This window comes from Monopterus albus, unplaced genomic scaffold (assembly GCF_001952655.1).
Source record: "Monopterus albus unplaced genomic scaffold, M_albus_1.0 scaffold98.1, whole genome shotgun sequence".
Classification (NCBI taxonomy): domain Eukaryota; kingdom Metazoa; phylum Chordata; class Actinopteri; order Synbranchiformes; family Synbranchidae; genus Monopterus; species Monopterus albus.
This window is the reverse complement of record NW_018127978.1, coordinates 3,680,666-3,695,205: the sequence shown is the minus strand read 5'-3', so window position 1 is coordinate 3,695,205 and position 14,540 is coordinate 3,680,666. Positions and strand designations below refer to the sequence as shown.

The 14,540-nt window shown below is 40.8% G+C and overlaps 2 protein-coding genes across 3 annotated transcripts in view; one reads left to right on the top strand and one right to left on the bottom strand.

Moving 5' to 3' along the window:
- The window catches only part of lama5 (laminin, alpha 5), a 124,594-nt gene extending 112,022 nt beyond the window's left edge, over window positions 1–12,572 (top strand). Inside the window, exons 64-80 of the mRNA XM_020609069.1 lie at window positions 331–464; window positions 672–843; window positions 2,027–2,161; window positions 3,725–3,876; window positions 4,321–4,453; window positions 5,317–5,460; window positions 5,656–5,786; window positions 5,910–6,077; window positions 7,026–7,158; window positions 7,268–7,422; window positions 8,408–8,600; window positions 9,443–9,580; window positions 10,540–10,699; window positions 10,773–10,903; window positions 11,008–11,101; window positions 11,191–11,310; window positions 11,571–12,572. Coding sequence (XP_020464725.1) covers window positions 331–464; window positions 672–843; window positions 2,027–2,161; window positions 3,725–3,876; window positions 4,321–4,453; window positions 5,317–5,460; window positions 5,656–5,786; window positions 5,910–6,077; window positions 7,026–7,158; window positions 7,268–7,422; window positions 8,408–8,600; window positions 9,443–9,580; window positions 10,540–10,699; window positions 10,773–10,903; window positions 11,008–11,101; window positions 11,191–11,310; window positions 11,571–11,719 — 2,442 coding nt within the window. The 3' untranslated portion in view covers window positions 11,720–12,572. The remainder of the gene's footprint in view (window positions 1–330; window positions 465–671; window positions 844–2,026; window positions 2,162–3,724; window positions 3,877–4,320; window positions 4,454–5,316; window positions 5,461–5,655; window positions 5,787–5,909; window positions 6,078–7,025; window positions 7,159–7,267; window positions 7,423–8,407; window positions 8,601–9,442; window positions 9,581–10,539; window positions 10,700–10,772; window positions 10,904–11,007; window positions 11,102–11,190; window positions 11,311–11,570) is intronic.
- A 995-nt stretch (window positions 12,573–13,567) lies between these two features.
- The window catches only part of LOC109965248 (proteasomal ubiquitin receptor ADRM1-like), an 11,736-nt gene continuing 10,763 nt past the window's right edge, over window positions 13,568–14,540 (bottom strand). For both annotated transcript variants that reach the window (XM_020609106.1, XM_020609108.1), the window contains exon 10: window positions 13,568–14,032. In XM_020609106.1, the coding sequence (XP_020464762.1) occupies window positions 13,944–14,032 (89 nt within the window). In that variant the 3' untranslated portion in view covers window positions 13,568–13,943. The remainder of the gene's footprint in view (window positions 14,033–14,540) is intronic.

The window sequence follows — 14,540 nt, the reverse complement described above, 5'->3', positions numbered from 1 at the left end:
AATACAGGGACTTCAATGTAAGCTGTTTTGTATTTAAATCAAAGTAACTGTAGCAGTTAGTTATGTTGAGAAAGACATAATAATTCCTTCGCAAATGCAAAGGCATTGAAGTGGGAACACCATAAACTGGACATATTCAAATAACACTACGTACCTTAAGCACACTGTTTCATATTACTTTTTGCTACTGGACACAACATTTAGTTAAGTGGAAAATCACTGATACTGTATCTAAGAAGGGTTTAGGACTATGTTAGTGCAAATTTAAATCATATACTGTACAAAGAGTATCAAGCTTTTAAGTTCTTTATCTTCATTTTCTGTTTCTAGCCCCCTCGCCCACTTGCTCTGCCTAACTTTAAGGGCTGCATTGAGCTGGAGACACTGAATGAGGAGGTGCTCAGTCTGTATAACTTTGAAAGCATCTTCAATCTCAATACCACACAGGAGAAACCTTGTGGCAGGTTGGTATAGTTGTCATTCAGTTAATTTACTTGTTGAAATCTTCGCTGTCTGTTGCGACTTCTCTCCAATTAAGTACAAATCATTTTTGTGGTTTTCTCTATTTTTCTCTTTTGACTAAAAACGGATGTTCATTTTTATGCCTCTGATCTAAGCCTCCAGTATTTTATTTATATTTCACTGTGTGGTTTCTAATGGAATATAAACAGATCGAAGCCGGTGCTGACTCAGGCCTGGGTGAATGATGCGGCATATTTCGACGGTACCGGCTTCGCTGAGATCACCTTTACTCAAGAATCTGATCGTGTCCAAACTCAGCGTCTTGAACAGGAAGTCAAACTGCTCTCACACAGGGGAATACTGCTTCTCCTGCAAAACGAGGTAGCGTTCACTCATCGATGAATATTTTCATCCATTCATATATACGTACATTACTCTCTCAGTCACGTAACGTATCACTGATCCTTCACAAGATGCCCAACAATCTGACCTTAGCTATCAGTCACTGATTCATTCACTCACTCTGACATTCTTTTTTTCTGTCACATTATCTCATTTATTCACTAATAAAGTTTTCTGAGACTTCATTCATTCAATCTGCAATTATTGTAATTTTCCAATTTTCAAAGAGTAAAATACAATAAATCGCTTAAAGATAATATATTCTTCTAAAAAGCACCCAATTTACTAATAACTTTTGGTGTAACTGCTTGTAGAAATAAAACTGATTTAAACGTAAGTGGACAGTTTGAATAATACATTAATAGATACTTTTTTGTAATACATAATATTTGCATTTTTACATTCAATCAGAATGTGAAAGTCATGTCCCGATTGTTTGTCATTACAGTGGTTACAAAACCCCTGTTTTCTGTCCAGGCCTTTTATCGCCAAGTAACATTGGGGATTCTGGTGTTATCCAACCGAAAATTACAAATAACTTATATATATATAGTTTCCTCAAAATAAGTACTTTTCCAACTTAAATTCTTGTATAAATGCTCTATATAAATCACATGGTGATATTTTTGAGCTCACTTTGCCAGTTTTGTAGAAACTGATCTTTCAAACACTGCTCCACAGTTGTTTTAAACCAGTTTATATTATGACAGTGTTGTGTTTTCCATACATAAGACAGACCACAATCATCAGTATATTTAATTTTTAAGAGCCAAGGTGACACATATAGCCTGGACTTATACAGCCTGAATAAACTATTATGCATAACCCTGCTGAGCTTAATTTCCTTGTGTTCTAACAGCCTCCATCATCAACCAGTAATTTTCTTTTTAACTCCCACACAGTGAATGTTTTCTCCATGCTCCACAGACCACATTACTGCAGGTTACAGCTGTATAAAACTTCACATTTGGTGTCCTTATCAAAATGCGTATGTCTTGGCCAATAGTTTGCAAATTTTTAACTCTCAAATGTTAATAATAATATTGACTTCAGAATTTCAGTATTGGTCAGATTCTAATGATTACTTTATTGACTGTTGGGCTCAAAGATGGCCAAAAGCAGCTGGAAGTACTGTTTTTTCCCCATGTCTCTACTTTATTAGAATCAGTTCCTGTGCCTGGCGGTGCTTAAGGGCAGGCTGAGGGTTTTCTACGATTTCTATGGTGATATGAAGGAGCTTGAACCTAAAGATTCGACATCAGATTCTCTGAAGATCAGCGATGCTGAACCCAAAGCTGTAAGTCTTTCACATTTTTGTATTTATTTGCCAGTCATGTACACTTTTAATTTTAAGCAACTCTAGTAGGGCTTCTTTATTTTAATGGTTAGCAGGATCTTGCCTAAGTGCCTCATTAGGTAGCTGTGTCTTTAAGTAGACTGACAGAATGACATGGTAGGTAGGTGCGTTCAGCCTGACCATACATCTCTCCATACAGGCTGGCAAAGTGGTGGTATTCTGACCATCACTAAACACAGGGGGAGGCCTACAACACCACTTATAATGCACTCCTGTGACCCTAACTGGTAAAACACACTGGAAGCATTTTCTTCGTGCATCTCATGTTGCAGATAGAATTCTGTTATATCAAATAAGTCAGTCCACACTGAATACATGAGATGTGTGTTTCCTGTAAAACCGTCACTTTTTTTTTTACATTTCATGTCCATCTTTTCCCTCTGCCACATTTAGTGAAGGGTAATCTCCACAGTCAGATGTTTAAATCACACAAATCCTGTTGTTTTCAGTTTCTGCTGGTACCTGTTACGATTGATCAGGCTGCTTGAGTTTCTTTCACTTTCCCCCTCTGTGAAGAGCCGGGGAAAGTAACCTATAATCCATAGGCTACATTAAAATATGATTTCTTCCTGGTGATCTTACATGAATGTTTTTTTTTTTTGTCCAGTACACTTGTCTTGTTGGTCAGCCTGGAATAGCCTCTTTGTCCCACCGCTAACCTGCTGACAGACAGACAACTGTTCTGATGACTTGAAACACAAAAAACATGCCACTCATGTCTCTCTTTCAGTGTGGATTGAATGGAATCATGCTTCAGCATCGCTTACATCTCGCTTCCGGTGTGTTTTACCAGTAGCAACCCACATCTAGGGTTGCACAGCAGTGCAGTGGTTAGCGCTGTGTTTAGTTTGCATGTTCTCCCTGTGCCCGCGTGGGTTCTCTCCGGGTACTCCGGCTTCCTCCCTCAGTCCAAGGATATGCATCTTAGGGTCATTGGTGACTCTAAATTGCCAGTCCGAGTGAGTCACCCAATGTCAGCTGAGATTGGCTCCAGCCACCCTGCAACCCTGTTCAGGAATAAGCAGTTTAGATATTGGATGGATATTGTAATCTATCCATGTAAATAAGACTTTAGTCAAGAATGTGCTCTCAAGCTTCTCTAACAGTCAGTCAATATATACTACTAATTAATATATATTACTATATTTCAATTGCATCTGATATGTTTTGTAAAATCTCATGTCACTGAAGATGATGTTTTTCTTGAATCCATATAGATTTTTAGATAATATGGGATATATTTATTGCTAAAGGTATTTAATCTGTCAACAAATATTTTTTTGCAAAATCTTTGAAAAAAGAGTAAAGAATCAGGTCCATATTTAGAAAATTTATGTTTATCACCATTTTTATAAATTGGTATCACCTTTGTTATTTTTATTTTGGTAGGAAAAATGCCTAATATACTTTATGCTGAAGTTTATTCACAAGTTTTTAGCCTTAGTTACTGCTGGTTGCACTGAGCTTATTGTGATGTCTGGCATGTTGTTTTTTATTGTGTAGCTGGAGATTATCATTCTGCGAATGCAATCGAACCGTGTTGTGGTGAGGAACAACCGCATCCCCCTTTACAATCAACAGTTTACAGAGGGCATCCCTTCATTCAATGGCAACTACTACCTGGGAGGAGTACCACAGCAAAAGATGCCTGAGAAGTAAGTGGGGCATGCTTCTTATCCCCCCTCCCTTCAAAAAATACATCCCAACTTATAAATCAATTTTTGAGTCAGTTCATTTGTGGTTTATAATCAACAAAACGCTTAGATCAAATCAGTCAGCACTTAATATTCTTTTGTAAAGCTCCACTAATCAATATTTTTAAATTATCAGTAGATTAAATGGCATTGTTAAAGATGCTGCTCACAGTGAGGAACCTACTATGTTACAGTTTACAATGCTTTTAAAACTGAAATTGAAAAACTGAAAGTTGTTTGCTAACATGGTGGCAGTTAACAGTTACAGTACCTAAGCCTATGTCTAATTTGTGTGTGGAGTTCTTCTGCCATTATTTGCTCTCAAAAACAATCAAAGCAGCTTCACATTTTTGGAAATTACTGTAAATTGAAAGGCTGTTTCATTTGGTCTCTGTCTGTTTTCAGGTTGAAGTCTCTGTTTCCCAAGCAGGGTTCTCTGAAGGGCTGTTTCAGGAATGTGAAGGCCCAGAGCGTTCACATCGACTTGAAGAGGATGACAAGCTCTGGAGTCAGTTTCGGCTGTGACAGTGATCTGCTGGTAAGAAACACACCAGCCCAGCCTGTATAAAAAAGGTGTAAATCAATGGCGGTAATTAGAAAATTTGGAGGTGCTGGTGCCCACAGTGAGCTTGATGGCTTCTGTTTGAAAGAATTTCATATTTCTGTTAGATATAAATTTTAGTCATTTTCTTTCCTGTTGTGCTTTTTTTGTTTTTCTTTGAAATTGTCCATCTGTAAAGGAACCATAAAAACAAGCAAAATGGAGTTACCCCCCAAAAACAGTGCAGTAGTCATTTTCTAGTTCAGTGTCTTTTAGGATTTGAAGAGTATTGTTACCTGTTTTTGAATGGGTAACCATCTGGAGAAAGTGTTTTTTTTTTGTTTTTTTTTTGCCCAGTAAAGATTTCTTTTAACTGGTAAAATTCTAACTGTATTCTAATAAAATTCCTGCTTTCTTTCTGACTTCATTAAACTGTCAAACATGACAAGTTGTGTAAAAACATTTGCCCAAGCAGTTTATTAACACTGACTGTAAAACCATTCATTTAGCTGTGTTGCTCTTGACCTGTAACATCTGAAAAAAATTTCCACTTGACAAAGATCAAACAAAAAGGTTGGAAACTGTCCTTCCCTCCTCTGGTCTTCTTTCATTCAACTTTTGCTCTTTCCTAACTGCCATATTTCTCAGTACAGAAAAGTAAACAAATGCAAATAGTCTAAGGACTTCCACAGGACATCATAACTGTGGACAGTTTCCTTTAATTCCACCACTGTTTGCCTTGACATAGAAGTAAATACAGTTGTACACACAGTAATATGTCTACAATATGTAATATTGTAATATAATAATATGTAATAATAATAGTAATATGTCTCAACCTGTCGTGTGTGTTCATCCAGATTGCTCGGGAGGCTTATTTCTCTGGTCAGAGCTTCCTGGAGTTGGGTCTGACCAACACCTTGCACCTAAAGAACAACTTCTATGCCAGCTTCAGCTTCAGAACTGAGCAGAAGGAGGGGCTCGTGTTCTACCACCACGATCAGGTTAGAAAACCTGTCCTCTAACATGTCCTCTTCCCATGATCTTATTTCTCTGTTTTTGTCTTTTTGTCTTTACCTGACTTAGAGTTGTCTTTCTTGCTCAATAATTGGAAATTAATTCCCATGACGTGTTCCTCTGTCCTGCTTTCAAACAGCATATTCTTACAAGCAGATGTAATATGTGTCATGTGTGTACAGGATGGAGTGTGTCAGGTGTTCTTACATGAGGGCCACGTGGTGGTGAGAGTTGACAACAGTGAGATTAAGACGCAGAAGACATACAACGATGGCAACAGCCATTACATTGCTATCTACAACAACATCAATGGGTAGGACGACTGTTGCTAAGTCCTCATGATACTATCGAACTTTGGTTGGAAAGACCCACCATGCACCTTTTTAAACTTGCGTACGTAAACTGTACTCTGGCTGTCTGACTGCTTATCTTTCAGATTGCGTCTGTACATGGACGATGTGCTGGAGAGAGCAAAGGAGAGCATCAGGCTGGACAGCACAGGCACTGGCGTGACCACCTCAGAAGGAAGCACCTTCCTGGGAGGACTGCCTGACCAGAGCCTTGCCAACCTCACTGGGTGTATCAGCAATGTTTTCATCAAAAGGTCAGAGAGAGGACAGGAGGGGCAGCACAGCTCAGCCAGAAACGTCAGGCTAGTCATCAAACAGAGCAGGGGTTACATTTTGTTAAACAAGAGACGGAATCAAACTCTAGTTTGCTGTAGAAAAAAAATCTGCTTTGGAGGTTCAGAGGTTTTAACTGCACCACTACACATTTGGTAGAATATCTCCATTTCGTGCATATGAACGCATTACCAGACACTTGGGGTGACACTTTCCTTTGTTGCCATCAAGTGAAGTTTATTCTAAAACAACTCAAAAGCTGTTGTCTACATGGTAAATTGGCTGTGTCAGGCAGATGTGCTTTGATCGTTTGACAAGCTGAAAGAGGAGAAAACCACACTTGCTATTCTGTTTACAGTAAAGGAATGTGTGGGATTTGAACTTGAAATTTGAACTTTGAACTTGAACTTTAACTTTATTGTCATTGTACATTGTACAATGAAATTGAAAATGCAATCCTTCGATGATAAAAAATAATCATAAACAATAAAACCCAGCAAATTTTTCCCATTAGACAGCTAAACAGGGAGAAATCATTTAAAGTCAAGAAGGTTTGTCAGGCTAGGTGTAGCTCTTATTAGTCACATATGATGGTTCATGTGTAGAATGAGTTCATTCTCTCCTGTGAAAGTTTACATCAACCCTCAGGTTTAAGAGGGATTTAACAGGTAATATAAGGAACAAGATACAAAGCCAAGTGAAACTGCTGTAATGCAGAGCTCAGACCTCAGTGGTACACACTGTTTTGCAGTGAGAGGCTGTCTGTCTTAAGATGAGTTAGTGATAGGGTGCCTGTTACTCTAAACAGAGGACACATGTGTAGAGAAGCAATGCAGAGTGGAAACCGAGACGTTTAATGGATCAATAAAATACAATCAGCTGGTGAGTTTATATTGAACTCAGCTTTAAAATGTGTTTTTGGTCCTCAGAGAAACCAGTCCTCAGATGATTGTGAACTTGCTGAGCGCCAATGAAAATGTCAACGTGCCTCTGACCTGTCCTGCTGCCAAGAAACCTCAGCAGATTGTTGCTGCCCAGCCCAAACACAGCAGCAAACCCAAGGTACACAGCGAATTCTGATTTTCCTAAAAGAACAAAACAAAGCAACTCATAGTTTGTGAACAAAAATATACAGTGGATATGAAGTGATCAATTTATACTTTCCTTTCAGGGTAAGCACAAGAAACCATCGGGGTCTCGCAGTCGTAACTCCAGGGAGTCGTGTCAGGGCGAGCAATCGGAGCAGGAGACCGGAGCGACGCACTTCAGCGGCTCCACACACAGCTACCAGAGATATGACTCTCTGCCCAGATCACTCAGCTCAGTGTGAGTGGGAACGAATGAATGGTTTCAGTTTTGTCACCGGCGTCGCCCTTCTCTCATGATGTTCATAAGCAGCAAATCCAACAGTCCAGCATGTAGACAGACCCGCATCTAGCAGCATAATGTACAGACTTCATACAGATCTGACCAGCCTAATGTCTCACACAGCTGCATAAGCATCAACAGAGTCATGTGATCAAACATAACTAAAACAAAATATCAGTTCATATCTCAAATAAATAAACCAGTGTAAAATATAGTAGAAATCCACTGATAGGATCTGTTCTCCTCCTAATCCATGCTGTGTTCAGAAAACACAATCACATTGAAAGCTATTCAGTTAAAGCTCCGTTTTCAGTTCTAATCGTTAAAACTTCTAAAACAGGTATTGAACTTAAAAAACTGTGGGCACACAGACACAGTTAGAGACCAACTGTGGAGGTGTTAGAGACCAAAGCATAGCTACAGTGAGGGTGACTGGTGGACATGGGCCCAAACACAACTCCAGTGGGCTGATCGTGTCACACTGTGCCTGCTGGGTGAATAAATATCAAGCTAACACACTGTAATAACAGTTTTATAAGGTGATACAAAGTCACAGGTGTGTGTTTTGCAGGGTAATGCAGTGTTTTTCTGTCTGGCCACAAACTTAATCAAAACAGAATGGTAAATGGTCTTATACTTGTATAGTGCTTTTCTACGCTTTACAACACACTCAAAGCACTTTCACACTACTTGGCCATTCACCCATTCACATTCACACACCGGCGTTATCACCGGGAGCAACTGGGGGTTCAGCGTCTTGCTCAAGGACACTTTGACATGTTGACTGGTCAAGCCAGGAATTGAACCGCTAATCCTCTGGTTAAGAAATGACCTGTGCTACCTCCTAAGCCACAGCCGCCCCCTGAATGAATCACTTTGGATGGTCTGAAATGTTGTAAGTCAATGTTTGTAAGCTGGTATGTAATCCCTCGTCTCTGTGCAGACCGCACATCTCGATGGCTGTGAAAATCAACTCCTCTGATGGTCTGCTGCTCCACATGATCAGTGGGCAGCGCGGCGGAGCGGTGATGTCACTCAGCGTGTCGGACGGCCACCTGCTGCTTTTGTTGGACGGAGGGAAAAGGCAGGTCAGCCTGCGCAGCCGTAAGAAGTACAACAACAACCAGTGGCACACGGTGAGGGTTTTTAAATCTTGTAATTAGCATTTTATACACAAAGTAGTGGAATGACAGCAGAAAAATTGACAGGGTTGTACAACCCCAAATGACAATAAGTTGGGATGATATGTAAAATCAAAACTGAAAATGGTGATGTGTAAATCATCTGTGCCCTGTATTACATTGAAAACAACACAGTAGCACATGATTTGATGATTTGATGCATAGGCTCAGGATTATTTTGGTACACCTGTGTCAGGCACTACAATACGTAGTTACATCCATAAATGCTGCTCAAAACTGTACCGTGCCAAAAGGAAGCCCTATGTCAACAGTGTCCAGAACCTCTGGCCTCAGAGGCATCTGGGACGGACCATCACACATTGGAAATGTACACTGTGGTCAGACAAAACAGTATTTCAGGTCTTTGTTGGAAGGAAAGGCCGAGACCATCTTTGCCATCTTTGGTTTGGAGCACATAGTGCTCCAAACCAAAGATGGCAAAGGTGACTTACATTTCTGTGATGGCACCATTAATGTTGAAAAGTACACAGAGATGTTGGAGTGACATATGCTGCCTTCAAAACGACATCTTTTCCAGGGATGCACATGCATATTTAAACAAGACAATCCAAAACCTCATACTGCCACATTACCAAGGCCTGGCAGTGGAGGGAAAGGGTGTGAGTACACAGATGATTTACACATCACTGTTTTCAGTTTTCATTTTGACTGTCCCAGCTTTTTCTGATTTGGGGTTGTATCTAATTCCCCAGACTGAGTGAGTGTTCATTCTCCTCCTGGGGCTGGTTTACCTGAATGATCTCACCTGCTCTGCCTCTCTGTCTTGGTCTGTTCAGGTGTTTGTAAAGCGTGAGGGAGAGAGGGTCAGTCTGACAGTGGACGGTATCAGCGCTCAGTCTAAGAGAGTTCCTGGAGGAGACAGGACTCGTCTCACTGGGCCTTTATATGTCGGGGGAGCGCCGCCCTCACTGATGGTAAACTGCCACTACACACAGCTGCTAGGTGACCTGAGCACATATTATTTTCATTCAGTAACTGTCCTACAGCCAGTACTGGTTCCATCTTGACTAGTTCTAGTAAGTAGCTGAACAGGTTTTCTTTATTTATTTATTTTTGCTCCGATCTAAGGGGCTACATCATGAATCAGTCACCATCACTTTATCTCACTCTAAAGACAACAGTCTTTTATAGCATGTCTGTTTTGAAATCTAAGATACGATTTAAGAGAACATTTAGTTTTTACACTGAGTACACCGAATGATTATTTTCATTACTGATGAATTGATTCTTGTTGTTGTTTTTTGTTTTTACTTGATTAGGTGATTGTTTGGTCCAGAAGTTCTCATTGTAATTTCATAGATCCCAGAGTGACATCATCATGTCTTTGTCCAGTCATAAGACCAGCAGCTCAGTGGCACATTGAACAAGCTGGAACCATTGAATGCTGGTTTGGCATTTTGCTTGATAAGTGACTTGAATGCATCAAAATAGCAAAGTAATTGTTGTAGCTCTAATAACATTTTGCTGACTGTACTTAATGCTACAACACTGGCTACAGTCATCTAATGACTGAACACAACATGTCAGACAACTAGACAGGCTGTTACCAATCTGTTCTACACAGGGTGAAGACCTCATAGCAACATATCCATAGTGCTGCTCTTCAAGGATTATCTCGTTTTTTTTCTATACACAAAAATATATACTATTAAAATCATTTGACAGAGTAGAATCAATAAGAGAATCTCCACATAGTGGAGTATCACCTCGGTGGCCAACGTCAAGGTACATGTAAAAAAAAAACAAAACAGACATTTCCTTCAAATCAGATGACTGTGATCCAAAAAAACTAACATCTGAGTGTGACATACTGTGGTCAGCATTTCATCACACATTTGTTCTATTCAAATCTCTGTTTTGCTGTAAACTTCAGGCCCCAGGCTCTGGTGGTTTTGTCGGGTGTGTCAGGGACCTGACACTGAATGAATCCCCTGCAGGAAGCCCTGCTTACAGCCAGGGGACAGTGCCCTGCTTCCAAACCCCTCTGCAGCCGGGAGCCTACTTCTCTGGCCAGGGAGGACATATGGCAATAGGTAGTGATCAGCACTGCTGTTCAGTCCTGCTGTGTCTCTGTGGTGACTGACAGCCTGACCTCTCTTCTTGCAGATGAATCCTTGGTTCTGGGGCGGGATTTTGAGATCCAGCTAGAGGTTCGACCCATCTTGGACTCCGGGCTGCTGTTGCATGCTGGGACATCACCTGACCGACACCTGGATTTGGTCCTGAGGCAGGGAGAGGTGAGAACCAGAGACAAATAAGAACTTTTATTCACTCAGCAAAGTCGCTTGTCTTCAGCCTACAAATCCAAAACCAAACCTCAACATGGCGCATGTCTATATAGGTGACTGTTTCAGTGAACAATGGCAAAGGTGAACTGTCTACCTCGTTCACTCCTGAAGAATCGCTCTGTAATGGCCATTGGCACACAATCACAGGTGAGTTTATATCAACAATGTTCTGGACTTGTCCACATGTTATTGCTCTGGGCTGTTGTAATGCTGTTGTGTTGTGTGTGTGTCTCCAGTGGTGAAGAAGAACAGCGTTCTCCAGCTCCATGTGGATGCAGCCAGTGAGCACAGCATCGGCCCTAAACACAGGGGGTCTACAGGGGCTAAGGAGACCGTTTACCTCGGAGGGGTACCTGGTGAGTGCGCGCGCACACACACACACACACACACACACACACACACACACACACCCTCCATAAATATTACAGCTTTATTATAGTTGAGATGCTTTTTTCTCACAATTACAGTTTTGTTCATTTATAGGTCAGCAGCTGTTTTTCTCTGGGAGCTTCAGAGGCTGTCTCAAACAGTTGACAGTTTCTCTTCTCTTTATGAAAAGCAGTAACCCGTCCTTTCTTAAATCCTCTAACATGTTGTGCCTCTCTGTGTCCATCAGATGGCGTCCCAGTTCCCGGTCTGCCTGCTGGCCTACCAGCCTTCCGTGGCTGCATTCGCCGAGTAACAATGAACCACAGACCTGTCATGTTGTCCAAACCACTGGCTGTGCATGGTGCTGTGGGGACACAGGGCTGCCCACACATGTAGACCCCACCCACACACAGTCTTAGCCCCACATTCCCTAACTACAGATTACTGGTGGTGGGCATCATGTTACTGTAGCTAATTTAAAATATATGAATATTTATTTTCTATTTCCAGAAAAATGTATATTTTCACATTCGTCATCACACTATTTGTTTTTGTGCTACAGGGTGCTACAACAGTGACAAGTGTCTCCACATATAGGATTGGACTGATACAAGTAACTGGTATCAGATGTCAATTATTCAACTAGGGTTGAAATTTGACATCTGATACTAGTTACTTGTATCAGTCCAATCCTATATGAATTACAAAATGAGCAGTATATTGTAATAAAGCTAACACAGCTGGAATGCTCCTGCTTTTCCAAAGAAATCATGAAAAATAAGTTAGGTAAATTATAAATTCTTTGAATAAATCAATAAATTCTGAGACAGGATGATTCCATCTGGCATCATGCATCTCTAGCAGATACTGAGTCGCCACACTGTGAACGCCAACATCCTAAAACAGGGCCTAGGACTGAACTTAATAGGAAAATTTGAGTTTATAAGTTCCTAACACCTACTTGGACAAATTTAACACAAAAGGTTGTGTATTCATATGGAAAAAGGGCATAAGAGCAGGTATTTTCGATTGGCTGTTCTCTGTATTGTTTGAAACACACATCTCCTCATACCTTGGTTTTTTCTGGCTCCCCAGACCTTTCAGGTCATACCGTAGTTTCAAACTAAAGAGTGTTCAGATCAACATCCACACTGAAAAACCTGCTCTGATGTATCCAATCAGCCATAACATCATGACCACTGAGAGGTGAAGTGACACCATCTGTTACAGTGGCACCTGTCAGTGTGTGGGGTGTATTAGGCAGCAAGTGAACATCCAGTCCTCAAAGTTAGAAACAGGAAAAACATAAGGATCTGAGTGACTTTGACAAGGGCCAAACTATGGTGGTCAGAGCATCTCCCACACTGCAGGTCTTGGTGGGTGTTGTTGGTCTGCAGTGGTTGGTACCTACCAACAGTGGTTTAAGGAAGGACAAATGGTCATGGACGCCCACGGCTCACTGATGAGGTTGACCTACTGTAGATTAAACTTTTAACTTCCATTTGTACTTTTCAAAAGATTAAACTTAATTTGAATCTTTATTAAAATGGTTGAAAATGAGAAACACTGTACATTGGTCTCTATGAAGAGAAAGAGTCAGGGGCTGTAGTGGTGATATCACACCTAGAGTGGTGAGGCTGTTGGATTTGTCTCAACAATTCTAACTTGTTCTCACGACTAGTTTTCACTCCTTTTACATAAGGTTTTCACTGAATTGTCGACACATTCATGCTCTTCCTGACAGTAGAACTATAGAAGCAAATGGATTCACAGAAGATGCACAGTGAGCTGCAGAGTGACACGAGTGCCAACCAACTGCCACATTGACTTCTATGTAAACAGTATTAGGCAGGTGGATATGTTATGGCTGATCGGTGTATACCTCATGTCAGTCCATTGTTCACGGTAATTAAACCCAAATTTTAGGGTTATATTTGGACCCCACCCCCCATGTGATCATACAGCTGGATGCAAAATATGCTCACGTCATTAACATGTCAGCTTCTGTCCAGGGTGTAGGTGGTGTTTCCCATCTTTATATTGTCATCAGTACAAACACCTTAACATGAGTGAAGTTTCTATGTAATATATCCGTTTAAAATTCTGGCAAACTTGAATAAGCTGTCCCTCCCCCTCACTCCTGGTGTTGTATTTGCATTTCTAAATAAAGTATTTTTCCCCATGCAAACTGAAGTCTTCAGTGTTTGTTTCCCATCTGCAAAAAACACACTTGAGGGAGGTTGGTTTGCTTTGCCAATAGGATTTATTATGAAGAGTTGATCACACAAGCCTGAATCAGCACTCAGGTTTAGACTGCAACAAGAGAAATACATAAAAAAAAACTAAATCAAACTCAAAGCTCAATCCCAACACCAGTTTGTGTAACACTGCCACTCACCTTTCCAAGTTAAACTCAAGTGTGAATAGAACAAAACAGCTGTGGATAAACATAGGTCGGTTTACACTGTGGCACAGCGGCTCTGTCTGCATCCTGAGTGTGAGCAGAGTGCTGCCTTTGGTATAGCAAAGTGTAAGACAAGACTGAAGAGAGGGAGGTGAAGAAGAGAAAGGGCATCACACATTTACTGAGACTCAGCTATGGTTTAGCAGGCTAAGAACTCTAATCCAGACTCATGTCCTCGTCATCGTCTTTCTTCTCTTTGGAGTCTCCCTTACTGCCCTGCATGGCCCTGGCAAACGCTTCCACATCTGATGAGACCCAAACAGAGATTAGTATATTACACAAATGGAATGCAAGTACAAGAAGTCTGTCCAATAGAGGGACCAAGTAAATCCCTACGGCACTTGCACACTACACATTAGGATTTGATCAAATCATTATTGTGACAATCTGGTGCTACAGGAATGAGAAGTGACAGCTGGACAGATCTACATGGGATTTAGGAACTTCCTCCTCAATCTCCACAATGATAAAGCAAAAGCAGGTTTGTTGGACTATTTTGTAAATGTATTAAAAATAAAAGACTGAAAAATCTCATTTACACAAGTATTCAGACCCTTCTCTTAGCACTTGGTTAAAGCACCTTTGGCAGCAGTGACTGCCTCAAGTCTTCTTGAGAATGAAGCTTGGCACCTTTCTTTTGGAATTTTCCTCCACTCCTCTTGCCAGAATCATAACAGGTCAACCAGGTTGGATTGGGAGCATTGGTGCACAGCCATTTTCAGGTCTCTCCAGAGATGTTCTTTTGGGTTCAGG